This window comes from Orbicella franksi, chromosome 4, assembly GCF_964199315.1.
Source record: "Orbicella franksi chromosome 4, jaOrbFran1.1, whole genome shotgun sequence".
Taxonomy (NCBI): Eukaryota; Metazoa; Cnidaria; class Anthozoa; order Scleractinia; family Merulinidae; genus Orbicella; species Orbicella franksi.
Window position 1 is genome coordinate 20,739,801 of NC_138148.1, and position 18,611 is coordinate 20,758,411.

The 18,611-nt window shown below is 38.2% G+C and overlaps 1 protein-coding gene and 1 pseudogene across 2 annotated transcripts; one reads left to right on the forward strand and one right to left on the reverse strand.

Annotated features, from left to right (window-relative positions):
• Window positions 1–698: 698 nt before the first annotated feature.
• On the forward strand, window positions 699–4,555 carry LOC145483719 (uncharacterized; annotated as a pseudogene). The gene is made up of 2 exons (XR_014048950.1): window positions 699–744; window positions 1,058–4,555. The product of XR_014048950.1 is annotated as an uncharacterized LOC145483719 (transcript).
• Window positions 4,556–10,511: 5,956 nt separating this feature from the next.
• LOC145483699 (uncharacterized) lies at window positions 10,512–18,077 on the reverse strand. The gene is made up of 2 exons (XM_081462245.1): window positions 17,836–18,077; window positions 10,512–17,697 (listed from the first exon to the last, which is right to left on the reverse strand). The coding sequence occupies exons 1-2, from the start codon at window positions 18,068–18,070 to the stop codon at window positions 15,038–15,040; spliced, it is 2,895 nt and encodes a 964-aa protein (XP_081318371.1). The 5' UTR covers window positions 18,071–18,077; the 3' UTR covers window positions 10,512–15,037.
• Window positions 18,078–18,611: the final 534 nt, after the last annotated feature.

Sequence of the window (18,611 nt, forward strand, 5' to 3'; positions counted from 1 at the left end):
TAGTGGATAGTTCGTGAGGCACAGAAGAAAAATATTGGCACAGCAGTGTTATACTACAATTGTGGACAAAAGTCCTTGGGACACTTATGTAATGTAACAGATTATCTGCGTTTTAGAACTGAAGTATGAAGAAAACGCTGCTATATCCTTTATAAATGGATTGTTGTCCCCCCTCCCCACCAACACAATGTTTAAAATCAGTTGAAATTGCACGTACTAGTTTTCAACATTGTATGAGGGGTGGGGGGCGAGGTTAGGCAGGTGAAGTTGTATTCACGTCCGGCGTGTACGCAAAAGACCAAAAGGGCAAATTTGTCCCAAGACTTTTGCTCATGATTGTAGATGAAATGGCAATACAGGTGCTATTTCTTGGCAATATTTGCTATTATCATGATCACAGTTATATTGTTTCTGATGTTACTGAAATGTTCATTACTAACCATGATTTATTGGCAAGAAATAAATGATAAAAGTCGTTTTTAATTGAGTGTTGTAAAACCAAAACCAAACCACCAAGTATGTATTAATTGCACGATTATACTTTCAAAACTCAATTAAAAATTGTTCTTAAGTGCTAATTGAAGTTATAAATAAGTACTGACAAAAGTATTGTTATTAAGTTTTAATCATTTCATATTGTTTCATTAGGAGGACTGCAGATGAAATCTTTCAATGGCAAGTGGCAGTTGGTTGGGCTTGTTGCGCTTCGATCTGAATATGATGACATGAACCTGATTCACACAGGTAAAAAATTTAATGGTCCTTTTCACAGAACTTTAATGTTGCTCATTTGCATTAAGTCAATAAAATTGGCCATGTATGTGAGGCAATTTCGAGCTATTCACTGAACATAATTTCAGAGCTATGCATGTTTTACTTGTATCCCAATATAATTTAATTTAAGTACAGCAGAGAGCTTTTAAAGTGAAAATTGATTCAGAATTATACCTCTGGAAATTTCTACATTTCTTAGACGTCTAATTTATCAATGAATGGGAAACATTGTAATGATGCATTAACTATTGTGTGTTAATTGCTAATACTATGCCCATTGCAGGTGAGACTAAAGTGCAAACAGCAACACATGTTCTCCAATTTGTTTACCTCTGAAACAGTGGTTTTTGTTTCCCTATTGCTCATTGTCCGACTCGTTAAGCTGACCCATCAACTCTGTACATCAAATTCTGGGAGACTGTTGGATGGCTGGAAATGGCAGGATTCAATGCCATCTATGGCTGCTGTGATGGAGGTCAGGCAAACCATTCAGACAAATGCACTTCAAAGGAAAGGATGCTGTAAAGGTGAAATACACCACAACAAATATCCACACTATAACCTCGTGCTTTTTTCTAGATTCTTCAGTAAGTTTAACAAAATGTTGTAACAACATTAACAATTTTTTACATTAAGTAGTGCTCTAATTTGTGAAGTGTGTACAATTGCAATAATTATCTTAAATTAAAAAAATATGTACTTCACAGCTTTGTAAAATAGGTCCACAGTGCATACTTGTGTGGGAGTTCAGTCAAAAGTTGATGTGCCATGGATAAATCAGAGAAATTGCAGCTTTACAGTAAATATTTATACATTTTGCCTTGTTTTAGTAATGAACATCGAGTAAAGATACTGTAGAGTCCTGGTTATAAGATCCCAAACTGCAGACGAAAAAACGGTTACAGGAGAGACATGTTTGAACTTTAGTTTCCAGGAAATTTGCTACCTTAGGGTTTGGTTACATGGAACTCTTTACCGTGGTAAATGACCCTTTTACCACGGGAAACTGCATTTACTGAGTATGACCAATATTTCCGCAGGTAAATTTCCTGTGGTTAATACCCATGGATATATCAAAAAGATCACATGCAGTGCCTTTGACATTTAATGTGGTAAGTTCCATTGGTGCTTTGATGTCCAAGGTGTTAGGAGCAAATCATGTTTCTCCATTTGTCATTAATATGTGACTGAAAAGGAAAAATGGTTTTCCTCTGTGTGCCATTTTTGTTACCTTGGCAAAATCCCGTGTAAAATCATAGTTTCACAACGTATACTAAAACCCAGCAAAAAACAGTCAGCAGACATATATACAGCCCCAAGTTATTAGGGGGGGACAGGGCTCATTGAAAGAGTCATTGAAGTAAACACGTTTTGCAGGTTAGGCTTGTTTTTCACTGCAAGGGCAAAAACAAATGACATCATCGAAAAGCAAGTGTACACAAGACGGTTTAGTTTTTAATTGTGATTCTGGACCATGTAATCAACAGTAACGTGGCCTGTTTCATCGGGATGCCAGATGACGTGCTACATAACTGGGACAATTAATGTTCTAGAACACAACTTTTGAATTGCGTTGGCTTGGGGATGTTTACTGTGGGAACAGCTTTATTTCATTGGCTACATTTGTCCTGGATTTGTTGACTAGTTCCAGTGGAGACAAATAGTTCAGTTTGCCTCAGCTCTTACGCAGACGGTCCACCCCCTTATGAAATGTTCAGTCTGTATCCGGTCGAAATTGCTTGGAAAAGTACTCTAAAGCCATAAGAGTAAGCTTGAACCAAGGAACGGCAATAGAAATGTTGTCTACTTTTATTCATCAGCGGAAATATTAAAATCGGTCGCTAGTTGCACAGAGTTTGTGTACGATAAATCAGCTCTGATTGCAAATGTCAGCTAATATTCGTGCTTCCTGCTGAGAAAATTGTATGTAAATTATACTTTTAGAAATTAGCATGACCAATAAATGTGAAAATGTTTAGTGTGAAGTTTGAAGGCAAATGCAAATATTTAGTCCTTTTAAACTTGTGAATCTACGGAACCTGCACCATCACACAAGGTATCAAGAAATCGTGATTTATCAGTTGAGAGGACCTCAACTTGCTAACCATAAATACACAAGGAAAATACCGGGCTTTTTCATTATGTTACATCTGTCTGTAAAACTTCGGTTGTTGATATATATGCTCATTTTAGCAACATATGGGAGTTGAAAGTAATGAAATCAATTAAGTGTAAATTCTATTCTGCCACCGCTCTGAGGGCTCACGTGAGATAGCATTGCACCTGCACAAACTCAGTGTGTTGCCGCCTTTGAAAGCGAACGGTGTTATATTATCGAGTAGCAATAATTTGCTCCTGGAGATGAAGGAAAAAAGTAACGAAGTCAATACACAAGAACAAAGAATAACTAAAGAGCATTCGGGGAGAAAGAGGTAGCTAGACCCGACAGAGAATATCCTCTCTACATCCGAAAACATCGAAGGACCAACAGAGAGTGGAGCCATAAATGGCGCCTCTCATGTTTCTGCTGATATGCAGCTCATGTTGACAGTTATGTGAGAAGGATTTGATAGTCTGAACCAAACACTATCAGCAACGTCTACCAGTATGGCTAACGCCATTGCTGAGGCATTTGAGTCGTTTAAAGGAGAATTAAAAATCGCTCCCGAAGAGGAAAGTGTGCTAGAGAGTGCGGGAACGCAAGACCACGAGGTTGGCAAACCACCCACAAAGAAGCGCTGTGAACAACTACCGAAAAAGTCTGATGAGGAAAAATCGGAGAAATCCCCAGAAATTGAAGCACTTATCAATAGAGCCACTCATGCCTCTAATGAAGGAAACAGTGAGGTGTTAAAACGCCTAAAACAAGATCTGTTGAAAGAAATGAGTCCTGAGGTGGACTGCGAGCTTGTGAGTGTAATTGATTCGATGCTCAAGGACGGGCTACCTGAAGAAAAGCTTCACGACAAGATGAACAAATATCATCGCCCAAAAAAACGCCAAAACCTAACTAAAGTTAGAGTTAATCAAGCAGTCTGGGATAATTTGAGCCCAGCAGTACGCTCACAAGATGTGAAATTGCAGAAAGTGCAAACTTCCTTGTTCAAAGGACTCTGTGCCTTGACGACTGTGGTAAACAAGTTGCTCGGAAATCTGTCCTCAATTCCCTCAGGGAATGAAATACTCCTGGAAGCCACTGATGCTTTTGCCCTGATAGCTAATGCAAATTTGGAGTTAAACCAGAGCCGTCGAGAGCTGATGAAAGCAGACTTAAAGAAAGATTAAACATTTATGTTCATCTTCCTCGTCTGTTACTATCACCGACCAACTGTTTGGTGATGATTTAGCAAAGGAAGTGAAAGAGTTGACTGAACTCAACTGCGTCGGAAAGAAAGTTGCGACAAATCATGGGTCAGCACAGAGATCACATTATGACCCCAGAAACATGAGGAATTTCTGCAACTATGATTCAAAGAGACATGGAAATCATAGCAGGAGGCCTTTTTTAGCCTATCAAAACAAGGATCGACAGTCTACCAACCCCAACCAGACAAGGAAACCAAAGGAAGGGAAACCGAAATAAAGGCCACAGCTACAGACCCTGTTAACACAAATGATGTTGAGGTAAGAGCTCATTTCCTATTTGTGTCTAATGACAGTATAGGTGGACGATTGAAACAGTTTTTCCCCCAGTAGTGCTGTTTAACCTCAGATCAGTTTATTCTTGATAGTGTGCAACACTCTAAAATAGAATTTGCCCAACTCCCTGAACAGGAGTCTGTGCCACAGGAAATAAATTTTACCCCTCAAGAACACATTATCATTGAGGAGGAAATTTCAAAACTCTTTAAAAAAGCTGTTATTACAAAGCCATGTCACTGTAGAGGAGAATACATTTCTACTATATTTATTAGACCTAAAAAAGATGGTGGACATAGGTTGATACTTAACTTAAAAAAGCTCAATGCATATGTTGAGTACCATCATTTTAAGATGGACACATTGCAATCAGCTATAAGACTCATGAAGCCAAACTGCTATATGGCATCTGTTGACTTGCATGATGCATATCATTCAATACCCATTGATGAGGAATACCAAAAATTCCTCAGATTCCAATGGAAAGGAAAACTGTTTCAATTCACCTGTTTACCAAATGGACTTTCTAGTGCACCGCAATTGTTCACAAAGGTGTTAAAACCTGTTTATGCAACCCTGAGATGTAAAGGGCGTTTGAATGTCGGATACATTGATGATTCGTGTTTACAGGGAGATACTGTGCGAGAATGCCATGATAACATCACTGCCACAACTGATTTATTTGTTAAGAGCAAATGCCTATAAAAATTAAGCAACCAACGGCCAGAGTCGCAATTTTTTTTCGCTTATATTTTCCTTACTGATAGCTATTGGTAAGTAACTGAACGTGATGTAGTTTGTTTCCAGAAAGGCCGCTTCAAATTGGGGGAAATCAATAAAATCTATTTTTGCTGTAGGCAACTTCAAAACAGCCAAAATTTAAGACAAAATGGGCCGTTCTCAAAACTTCACTTGAGTACAAAAGGGAAGAAAGCGAGCTCAAATATTTTCTGATGCATTAATTAATAGTGTTTTACTTCTAGTTTGGTGGTAGATAGTCAACTTAGCAGTAATCTGGACGGCAAACAATAATATTTTAGAACTGCTTTATTCTTAACCGACAAAACTTTACATTTTACCTGACAGTCGCGATTAAAATTTTAGGCATGTGCTACACCTTGGTTTACTCTGAGACTCAAGCCATCAGGTCTTTAAGCATTGTACTAAGACATATGTAAAAACTGACTTGGGTAATTCAATTTGTGCTTCACACGAACGCCCCAAAGTCGAACAAAATCTGGTTGAAATATGAGACATCTGAATAATTAACATAAACGTCTTGTTATTTCTGAAACGGAATGATAACATTTTCTTAAGCGAAATTTAACATCTTTCTTAAGTATGTATCTCATCAATACAAACATTAAATTGAGCAAAGTTTTGTTGGCTTCTCAAATGAATCTGACTGATGTTGCCACCCTCTAAAATACAACAGAGTTACAAATTGAGGAGATAAACTGATAAGGCGCGGTGTTGCGTGACAAAGAACAAAATCCATCTGTCCGCTCCGGGTGACTGAGAAAAGGGATTGTTAATGTTAAAAGAGCAGAAAAAAACAAAAAAAGCAAAAACAAAATTGTTGAAAACCTCTTAGACTTTTCGACCATTATATCTATTTGTATCATTACGATTAAATACTTTGAAAAAGATAGTCTGGCTCGTACTTAATTTTAAAACAGTCAGTTTTTGACACCTGCATCAATAAACTTAAAGAATAGAAAACACGGAAACTGGTTCAAGCTATCTAGGAACTATGGAAAATAGTTGCTCATTTCTTTTGATTGTGGGAGGCCAATGTGGTCACGATAGAAGAGACAGGAACAGAGCAAAGGAATGTATTCCATTACTTAGCTGTCAGCGGGATGTAACCGGCCACAAGGCAATGTGTGCGTTTCACGGCATAGATAATGAAGTTAAGTTGATTCTAGCGAGAGCATCCATCTTCTTCTTTCCCCAAAATATTGACCAGATGACAGTGTGTCCAGCACATAGAGCATCGCTAGGTATTGGATGGACACGCCGAGTTCCGGACAAGTGTAAAGTGCCTTCAATACTATCTAATCATAGCGGGGATATCAGCAAAAGGCCAAAAGCAGATAGAGGTTTAAGCAAAGTGGACTCCTATGCAGTGTTACAGGAAACTGGAGTTTTTCTTGCTGTTGGCTCAGGTTTGTACTCTTTAAAATATAAGTATCAATGTTGCTGTTATTCTTGATGAAAGTGTCGGTAAAATGAATTTTTAGTCAGAGTTCTAATTTTTGTTTATTTGAGCTGCAACGCCATGAGTTGCAATGCCGTGATTCAAATAAAACATAATTAATACAACAAGGTTTTAACCTTAGAAATATCTCAGAAATGGTGATAGTTTGTTTGTTTGTAGGTTTGTCTAGATCTGTTTCAGTTAAGGCTGTTACAAGCCTTTGGGGTGCAGAAGACGATGAGATTGAGAGACGAAAGAGGGAGGAGCTTGGGGAGAGGAGCGTTTGCACGCTGTACTCTTCCCTATTCATTTTCTCGTATGCCTTTTTTTTCTGTCAAGTACCTTTGCACTGGCTGTTTCCTAATTAACCAGACGAGTCACCAGAAACAGGCTAATTTTAATTGGGTATTCACAGTGCGACGCTGGCTATGTTTGCAGATGACTCAAAATGTTACAAGGTTACTAATCATCATTCTGATTACTTGCAACTGCAGCAGGATTTAGATGCGCTTTCAAATTGGTTGTTGCGAAATGAGTTGTTTTTTCAGCCTACTAAGTGCAGTAACCTGCGCATTTCTAGGAAACGCCTTAGTCCACCTCGTAGCTATAGTTTGAATGGTATTAATGTGGAGGTTGTCATATCTGAAAAAGATTTAGGTATTGTGATTGCAAATGACACCTCTTGGAAGGATCACATAGTTATGATTGTAGCTAAAGCTAATAGGATGCTTGGTTTTGTCAAAAGAAACTGCGCAGGTATTGTTGGTAGTACAGCGCTTTTGCGTCTTTACTGCTCATTAGCGCACGCTCATTTTTGTTTTAGCTCTCAGTTATGAGCCCTCAGTCAATTGTCAGCAATTTATTACTTGTAGAGAACATACAAAGGAGAGCTACTCGTTTTATATTAAGGAATAGTAACCTACGTTATAAGGTTTGACTAATCAAGCTTAAGTTATTACCGCTTAATTACTGGTTAGAATATCTTGACTTAGTGCCTTCATGGGCACATAGATTTCACTCGTGAATTTAGTTATTTTTCTTTTCTAAAGGGCAACACGCGCCGTGCTTCATCAGGGTTGCATTTAAAGACTAACGCTTGTCGTATGTCTTCCTTCCGAGACTGTTACTTCAACAGAATAACTTTGATATGGAACAGTTTACCTAAAAATATCAAGGATTCAGACTCTATAAGCTCTTTTAAAAGTAAACTTAAGGCATTTTATTTTACTAGACCTTTAAATCTTTTTGATGGTGACAATTTTTGTTCTTTTAAATTAATTTCTCCTAAGTGTCGCAGTGTTAATATTTTCTTTGTCTGTACTTTGTCTGTAATTTTAGTTAGGGGACCTAAATAGAGATAACCTCATGGTCCTCCTTTTCAAATACTCTTTGTACTCTGTATTTGAATAAAGTATTATTATTATTACTTGTTAAGTTGATTAGTATATTTTAGATTATTTGTTATTTAGATTATTTGATTTGTAGTTTAGTTGGGTCAGGGAAGGGTTTCTTCGGGATATTTTTTAGGGGGTTGGGTGTGGGTGTATTAACCAAGTAGGGGACTTGTGTCCTATTGTTAAGCACCTGTACTTGTACGAATCCATAAATAAATAAATAAATAAATAAATTTCACTTTTGCTTGATTTTTCCAGGCATTGGCTCTTAAGCTGGGGTTTGTTATTCACCCCCTTAAATCAGTGTTACAACCTACACTAGTCCTTATATTTCTAGGATTTGTTCTTAACTCAGTGAATATGACAGTTACCTTAACTCCAGAGAAGATGAATTGCATAAAAGAAAAATGTTTTGACCTTCTTTGCAAGGTACATATGACAATTCATGACCTTGCAGAGGTAATTGGCCTGTTTGTGTCCAGCTTTCCAGGCGTATTGCATGGGCCCCTTTTTTATAGACATCTTGAGAATGATAAAATGACTGCCCTAAGAGTGCAAAGGGAACTACTCTGCTCATATGACACTATCTGCAGAAAGCCAACAGGGATTACAGTGGGGGTATGACAATATAGATAACGCTGATTATAAGATCTGTATACCTACTTCCCAGATTAACATCACTTTGTACACTGATGCCTCAAATGATGGCTGGGGTGCAGTGATGGGTACATCAAAAACAGGGGGTAGATGGAATGAGGAAGAAACCCTGCAACATATAAATTGTCTGGAATTAATGGCTGTTTTATATGCCTTAAAAGCCTTCTGCAGGAAGGACCAATCTGTACACATTTGGGTTTATTCTGACAACACCACTGCGGTAAACTATATTAACTCTATGGGGAGTACAAACTCCATGGAGTGCCATTCTGTTGCTAAGACCATTTGGCAATTTTGCATGGACTGACAGATATGGTTATCTGCAGCTCATATCCCAGGGAAAGAAAATATCCAAGCAGACAGAGAGTCCAGGATTTTCAGTGATAATAAAGAGTGAATGCTTTCACCTCGCTTATTTTGTGAGATCATTGCTATATGGAGGAAACCCACCATAGACCTTTTTGCTTCTAGGTTAAACAAGCAATTAGATTGTTATACATCCTGGAAATTAGCCCCAGAAGCAACTTATGTGGATGCTTTTTCAATCACTTGGGGTAATCATTTGTTCTATGCTTTCCCTCCATTTAGTTTGATTGCACGATGTTTACAGAAAATAGTGATGGAGAAATCAGACATCATAATTGTTCCTATGTGGTAAACTCAGCCATGGTACTCACAACTATTAAGCATGATAACAGATGTTCCAAGGACTCTGCCACAAAAGTCAGACACTCTTCAAATGTCAGCAAGGAAGGAAATGACACATCCTCTAGTCAAGAAAATGACCTTGATGGTCTGCAGAGTATCAGGCGATCCCTTGAAACACAGGGAATTTCAAAACGAGCTTCGGACATCATCTTACAGTCATGGAGGAAGGGAACACGTAAACAGTATGTTTAATACATCAAGCGCTGGACCAAGTATTGTCATAGCAGAAATGCCACTTGGGTTGATCCCTCTATTTCCCAAGCTTTAGATTTCCTTGTGGAGTTATATGACCAAGGTCTTGGTCACAGTGCTTTGAATACAGCACAATCGGCTCTCTCCTGTATACTAAAACCTGTAAATGGCATTACATTTGGTGCTCATCCTACAGTCACAAGATTTCTGAAAGGAGTCTTCGAATCCAGACCAACAGTATCAAGATACACAGAAACATGGGATGTAGGAACAGTCCTGAGACATCTTAAGACAATCCCTAAAACCAGGGATGTTCCTCTTAAAGACTTGACATTGAAAACAGTTGTGTTAATGTCTTTAGTTTCGGCTCAGCGTGGGCAAACCATACATATGCTAAATCTTGAGGATATGACAAGCAAGGAGTCACAAATTACGTTTCATGCCCAACCCTTTCGTGGTTTGGTGCTGGATTTTCCACTGCCCACATGGTTAAGTGCTTTAAAAACTGAGTTCGCGCAGGCGCAATGCTATCTCACGTAATCCCTCAGTGCTTGGTGACAGATAGAATTCTAATCAAACTTCAACTTACAGGTAAGTCTCGTTTAATTGTTGAATTTTCTTCCAGCAGTTGCAGACTGCGCGGCACAACACGCACAATATTTACTAGAATTCATTTTCTGCAGAAATTGTCGGGATTTTCAGCTGATTGAAGGAATTTCAATGTGACATAATTTAAATAGAAGTATGTACAGTGTAATTGCAGAAAGTTCTGTCCGAGAACTAGAACTTTGTATGATTGTTGTATGATTGATTGGGTTCAAACCATTTACAATGTTAAGATTGTGTGCAACGTTAAACCACTTGTCAACGCATGCCATTTCAGTAATGATTTTGATAGTTTCTTGAAGTAGTACATTAGCGAATAGAGACACGATGTCATAGGATACCAGAATGTCATTGTTGTCGATGACTAGGTTTTGAATTTCTAGGGCAAAAGAGAAGGTATTTGCTATTGTATAGTGATTGACTGACAGGGGCTTCAGGTTTTCAAGCCACTTGGCAAGGGCATAGTCTTAAGTACCACTGGCAGATATGGTAGGTCTCACTGAGAGTTTCTCTTTGTGTGTCTTTGGGACTCCATAAAGATGGGCAAGACGTGAGCCTGACTGGCAAACACAATCAGCAATCTGCTTTGGCAAAATCTTCCATCCTAAAGATTTGAGTTCTGCAACAGGGGATGGTAATGTTTTCCTGGTCCGCCTCTCATTTTTGGTCTCAGCAAGCTGATGGGGGTGAACTTCGATGTATCATTGATAGATACCTGACTTAGCAAGTTAACATAGTCAGATTTGTTCATGATGACTACACCAGTACCTCTATACTGCTTTGTGACATCGATGTTGTCCAGTTGTTTCAATTCCTTTATAGCCCTTTGAACTGGTTTTGGCAGCTTTGGTGACTTGCACTTGATCTAATTAAGTGCAATAGATTGAAGGGTCGTGGCAGTTAACTTTGATTTATTAATGAATTTCACGGCCATGAAAACATATTTTAATGACCCATTAATTTTTGTTCTGGATCAGTGACGAATTTTCATGGCCATGGGCTGTGAAAGAATTTTCATTAAAAATTAATGGCTTTCCGTGAGGCCATGAAAATAGGAAATTGAAACAAGATTCATGGATCTTTCATGAGTATTTCATGGGATTTTTAAGAAACTACAGTTGGTAGTGTATATTGCATGTGTATAAATTGTTGTAGAACACAGAGACCATTGTTATGACAGAGATATTTATGCGTGAAAAGTTCTATAAACAACTGCATGTGTGCAGCTTCCGAGTGTTCCTCAATACTAATGGAAACATACACTGTACATAAAAGTGTTCAGTTTAGTGTGAGTGGATGCAGAACTTCAATCATTTATTACGATTGTAATGCTTTGTTTGGTTTCTCTGTATTTACAGGCAACAAGATGTGATTATATAAGTTAGTATTTTAGTGAGGCAAGGTTAAATAAATTAATATTATAATTGCTGCACTAAGGTCATTGAACAAACTGACTTGGAAGCTGAGTTCTGCAACCCATCCTATGTGTAGCTAACATCAGACAGTAGCTGCAGCATTGTCACAGCTACATTGTATTACATAATAAACAAACATATTAACTAATTATTTTAAAGGCCCACATTCACCCAAAATGCATTGCGCACTGCTCTCACTGATCTGAATTTCATGTGACACGAAACTTACAAAAACATCAAAGACCTTTTACCATCGCCTTTTTTCATTACAATCCTGTACATATATTTTAATCAGCCGGTGTAAATACGTTCCCTGTTTATCATTCTATAGCTTTCCTGTGTTATTTTGTATATATTCGGTGTATATTTATAAAATTAGTTGTTTGAAGCCGACGAGTGCAAGACGAGATGGCAGCCTTTTTGCACCGTCGAGTCGGATGATCGGAGTTACCGGGTTCCTTGAAGATGATTCGTCTGAGAGTCCGTTTTTAACCTCTGGAAAGGACAAAAGCATTCTCTTGGCTTTGAAGAAAGAACTGAAAGCGAGTTTGCAGAATTCCTGTTGCACTAAAGGTGAGTTCTTGACTGCATACACATAAGCTGTCATATAAAGCTTGAAAATTGATATAACCTTACTTTGGCTTCCTTTGTTTCAAAGATACGTAGATGTTATTGAAATTTGATTTATCCATGTCTGTTTCAGAGTGACAAACTATACATCGTATTCATAAATGGCCGCTGCACAGAACGGTCTAGCCTCAAGGGCATGAAAACGAGATCGGAAAGGCCAGGGTAATGTTTACTTATAGAGCGACTAGATGTTGAGAGCTACTTAGCTGTGCTGTTACATAGGAAAAACTCATTCTTTTCAGTTTTTTAATATAGTTCTTGGAAAAAGTTCAGAAAATCCATAGGCAGTTCCAGCTATTTGGCTGGCAGTGTTTTCAGCAGCACCTAAGATGCCCACGCATTGCTGTGTGCTGCTATGTACAAAGAAAAGATATCACAAGGAAGAGACCAGAGGCAGGTTTCTTACTTTAAATTTCCCACCGAAGAAGGGTTGAGAAAGTTGTGGATTCATGCTATTCAGAGAGATGAGGGAAAAAATTTCCAGATTTCAAATACTACTAAAGTTTGCTCGTGGCACTTCAAATCTGAAGATTTAAACAAGAGTTTCAATTGCGCAGTTTTCTTGAGGAAAGGGGCTGTTCCTTCAGTTTTCACTTGGAAACGAAGCTCACCTCGCAAGCGACTGCCTCCAGTGCCTCGCATCCCCAGTACAGCCGCCACTGTATCACACAACTTAAACGAAAATATTAGTGAGGTTGTGGAGACTGCCAGTTTGAGCGAAATTTTGGAGACATCAGAAAGCTCATCTAACTCACACCTCCCACCGGAAATTGAAGAACTGCAATCTTCCTCAAATTTTGATTTGCAGTCCGAAGAAAATCCGGAAATTGCATGACTCGAGAAACTTTTAGCCACAACTGTTAAAATGAAAGAAAAGTTAGAGAGCGAGGTGTTATCTCTAAAGGAAAACATTGCTCTTCTCTGGCAAAAATGCGAGAAACTCGAGAAGCACATGTTTTCATTTGACAACGTCAAAACAGATGACTCTTTGTTTACATTTTATATTGGGTTTCCAAATGTCCAAACAATGATGGCTCTGTATGAATATTTGAATCCTGGTGTCAATGGAATAAATATTAAATACTGGTTGTCTAGCCAAGATGATTTACCAAAGGCTGCTGCTGGTAATTCTGTAAAGCAAGGAAGGCCAAGGACTTTAACACCTTCAGAAGAATTTTTTCTGGTAATGTGCAGACTGAGGCAACGGTTTGCTGAAATTCATCTTGCACACTGTTTAAAATTTCTCAGTCGACTGTAAGTAGAATATTTATTTCATGGATTAATTTGATGTACTTAAAACTTGGCCAGATAAATATCTGGCCATCCAGGAAAGTGGTGGATGGAAAGTGGCCAGGGAGAAAGTGGATGAAAAGTGGCCAGGAAGATCTAGGTACCAAAACACTTGTGGCCTCTTTAGCGGCCAAATGAATGGGCATACATTATTGCTTTGTAGCCAAGCCATTTTAGCAATTGGGGGATTTGTAAATTGCCAATTTCCTCTGGAGGGTTTGGGTAACGCATTTGTGTGTTGTTTTGCATGTGATGTCATATGAATTTTCACGGTGGCTCGTTGCTATGCATTTTCCTCCCGGAAGCGCGGGCTCATAATTGTCAGCTGTAACTACCATGGTTGAGTGTAAAAGACAAAAATTAAAACAAAATGGCAGCCAATATAAGTGATACAGTATTCGATTTGAAAGGCCAAACAGAGCTCACAGAGAGGGGGAAAAAATTTTGGAATAATAATGAAGTAGAAATGAAGTTTTCGTTTGAGCGTGAGTGGATAAAGGCAGTCAGACGGGCCAGAGGATGACCAAACTATGGCATGGGGAACATGAACGGTGGACTGGAAGAGGTTTGTGGCAACAAACTGGAGCTGTCTGGTCCTTTGGTGGACAGCTATCTGTTTGAAATCGGAAAGCAGATCTCCACCAAGTTGTCACATTCCAAGGCAACATCGCTGGCAAGCCCCGTAATTTTGTTCATTCCTTGGCCGATATTTCGCCACATAACCATATTATTCCGAGGTTATGGTGGGGAGGTAAAATTGGAAGTAAACAAATCAAAAATTATTTCCACACTTTCCAGCATGGAATCGGTCGAAAAGGTGTTTTCTCCGGCTCGGTTTGAGGGACAAGATGTTCTGAGAAAGAGACATTTCACCAGAAAACCAGGTTCGAAAGGAAAAGAGGAATTTTCGTATAAAGGCAGGTCAGCTGTGGTTGTTAGCACTAATACTCCTTTTATTTTTGATTTTAACCTTAAGAGCCAGAAAGTTATAGTGACTTTCTATATTCAGCGGTATACGGCAGACGATTTTGTGATTGACTCGACGTTGCAAAACCTCATGAATCATTGAGTCATTTATTCAAACTCTTGGCAGGTTGTGATGTACACTTTTTAATTATTTGACATGAATTTTTCATTTTTATTTTTGAATAATTTAGGTGCAAATATAATTACAAATACCGTTATAATATTGAAAATAAGACTAATGTAAAATGTACATTTACGAGTATACTGTGTACAATATTTTATATATATTACAACATGTTCTGATATGAAATATATTAATTATGTATTGAGTAATAAAGTTACATTTTATTCTTATTGTATTGCAAGATGGCTCCGTAATAAGTACTTATTAATAATAATGCCATGTGAGTTTTTGCAACTGGCAGTATGATGTACCGTAATTTGTAAAAGACCAAGTTAATGATGACACAATAATATTACTGATTGTTGATACATTTTCTGTGAGGCAAATTAACCTGTCCATCTGTGCTTATGGAGCTTTCTCACAATACAAGAAGTAAAAAGTCCTAATTTACCTCCTTTGTTAATGCACCTTCAAGGCGTCTGGTAAGAATTTCTTTGTTTCCAGTGGTGCTTAATTGCCTACTTTGCAGCTCCTTTTTGAGGTCACTTACTTTCATAGTTTTAGGGTGCAAGTTGCGGCTATCAGGGTTGTTTGTGTTAGACTGTCTCTCTCTTGAATGCATCCTTTGATGAGCTTGACAACTTACAGTATCTGGAAATCTTTCATTGCACTCAGAGCACAAAACAGGTTTCAACATTTCAACTACTTCCAGTAGAAGTTTCTCTTTTTCTGCACATTCCACAATCACCCTGGCATCTACACATACCAGACATGTGTCGTCACTCATTTCTTCAGCCCTTCCACAGTTGCAAAATATTTCAGAGTTTATGTGAGAAGGAAGGCGAGACTTGTAATGAGAAATGTAAGAATTTGGCATTGGCTGATGTTCCGGCAAATAAAATACTCTTACATAGTTAGCCCTCATAACCTGCCACCATTTACCTTTATCAGATGCAGCATTAGATCTGTTTGTCAGGTCCAAGTCATTTTTTATCCCTGAGTGCTTTGCCTCTTTTGCCTGTAGTGATATAATTCCATAACCTACTTTATAATTTTCATACAAATTAGCTGCGTGATATGGTATGGCATATCCTACTGAACAAACCGTAACATTTACATCCATTTCAAAAAATAATACATACAGGTTAAAATATAAAGTGCAAAATTCCTTAAGCTGACCAAGGTCAACAGCACAAATTTCAATTTTGTTGAATAAAGCACCAGCATTTCTAAGAAACTGGGCAATTTTGCCCAAGACTAATCTTTTTAGTTTCTGTGCTGGGGACTCCTCTACAATTTTGAGGCTATCAATGAGCCTGTAAGAGAAGTTTGCCAAGGCAATGGCCTGATCTCCTATTAACCGTACTGGAAGCTTGTTATGCCTCTGGGCCTCATCACTATAGTGTTCCTTAACTACAGAAGCTAAATATCCCAACCCACAACCAGTCTCACTGGAACTGTCTTTTTGGAAACTTGATATTGCATTACCTAGACCACTTACAAACTTTGTGTTAGAATCATTCACAATATCAACTTGAGTGGATCTCTCCCCTGCTCCATCATCATGAGAAACAAAAACCCTTGGCTTTTCAGGGACAGTACCCTGATGAGTACTCTGTCCTACAGCTGAGGCACTCAGGATACCAATAAACTCTGTAAATTTACCTCTCTGTACTGCCTCTCTGTAAATGATGTTTAATAAATGCTGCCATGCATTAATTTCACAGTGGACAGGCTCTGGCCGCTGTCGGTCTGCAAAAATACCAATCCGGGGTGGACCTAACTGCCGTATCCCACTTTCTGCCATAAACTTTAGTTTTCTGGCATGGCGATTCTTCTCAGACAAATTAGACGGCAATGAATTCATGAAATTGTCAACCTTGTTAACATGAGATTTCCTGATTTCTAGAGTAAATGACTTAAATAAATCTTCTTCCCTCAACCCAATTGTAGCACCCATGGTACACATGTTTCCTTTGCTAACATTAGCATAAGGAGAAGGATAAGTAGCAGCTTGATTTAATTCATTATTAGCCCAGCTCTGCCGGCTCATATCAGCACTTGGCTGAAACTCTAAAGTACATTGCCTGTCACAAACATTAAAAACATTACCGTCTAACATTTCCATTTCATCAGTATGTTGCTTCCAAATACTTTCAAGCACCTCATGTTTTTCCCCCAAACTGACACAGTGTAAAATATATTGGAAATCCCTACTTCTTACCCTATCCCCAAAGTTCCAACATGTCAGACTTCCTATTGACATAGTTAGTTGGCTGGACTCAGGAGCCCCATCATCAGAAAATTGAAATATAAAATGATTTGTGTTCTCATTGAACCAAGTGAGTTTACGTGACAAATGAGGAAGTCTCAAGTGCAAATCAATTACCATAAATACCAACCCAGTTATTGTTCTAGAAACACCTGATGCATTGGGGATTTGATTGACATGGCCAATGTCAAGACTCTTCACAAAATTTTCCACCCGCTTATCAGAAATAGTTATACATGGAACCCTTAAGTCCAGACCTAAACATTTCATGTTGCGAGGCACCCAGAGTTCAGAATTGGGATCAAAAACTGAGGACTGAGTTTTACAGACAAGGGCATACTTTCTTCTAGACAAGTTTTGGTACTTCATAAGCACAGCTTGCTTCAAAACCTCTTCTGAATTTTGATAGTGCTTCATTGTCTTGTCAAACAAGCCTTGGATATATTTTCCCCGTTTGAGTCCTGCAATCAGCTTATCCATGGTTTGATTGTCAGCAGTAGATGACACATAATCCCAAGCCCCATAGAGTGATCCTTCTTTTCCCCCATGTATAAATTCTAAGACATTTTTGGTTTCATGTCTTCTATATCTATTACTAGAATTGACATTTGTAACCATCTCATAAGTAGTAGTAGTATTTTGTCTCCTACTGACAGAAAACCCTTTCTGCTCAAGCAAAGATTTAAATTTGTGGTATTGCTCATTTAATTCCTTGACTTTCTCCTCTTGCTGTTGAACTTGAAGTGTCTTTTCTTCTACACTTCTTTCAAGCCTTTCAAGTTCCCCTTCAGCTGCATCCTTTTGAGCTACTGAGCTTTCCACTTGTTTGTCTGTAAAAACAAAGTCAAATATTCAGAAGTTATTTGCAAGATGAAATAAAGTATTAAATTTATATAAATATCAGTCCTGATTTTAATATATTAAAAAGGAGAAACTTATGGCCTTTTAAAACACTCTGTAATATTTACCAACTTCATCCAGACGAGCCTTTTTGGTGTGAAGTTCTTCTTCTATTTTCCTATTTTCTTCATTTAATTGACCCTTCCTTTTCAAAGCTATATGCGAAGTTGAACTTTTCCAAAACTCATGAAAAACTCTCTTTGAATCACAGCATCCAGGGTGAGCATTGGGCTTGCTGCACTGTTTGCTTTTTCCACATGATTGCTTTCGACTACAACAAGAAAGAAATCTGTTTTTATTCATGAGTCTTTCTGAAATCAAAGATGGTCTCCAAGTAAAGACACGTATTCTGTCAAAGCCATGCTCAAAACTATTTTCTTTACCTCTCTTTCCCTTCAACGCCTGAGAGATTGTGTTCCATATCGAAAATTGCCAGTAAAAGGTCCTTCTATTGCTGTGCTGTATGAATGGTCGATGCCAGTGATGAATCCAATATGGCGGCCAACAAGAAGCTTCGAGTACCCAATAAACTCTGGGTTTAAGACAAACAAATTTATAGCTCTCTGCTCCCAAAGCAAGAATAAATAAAGACAAAAGGCATCGATAAAGCTTTTTTATTTCATATTAGGGAGGTTACAAAAAGGAAATATAAAGAAATTCGCAATTTCCTCCACGAACCACTCTATCATAACATCACAATTTAGTTTTTTGCTCTCCCAAACAATCCTATGGGGGGATCCCGAAATTGAAAAGAAGCGCTAATATGGGAAGACTGTCCCTACCCTGGAAAAAGACGGTTTGGTCCAGTCCTAGTCAATTTTTAACCCAGAAATGTGCCTTAGAG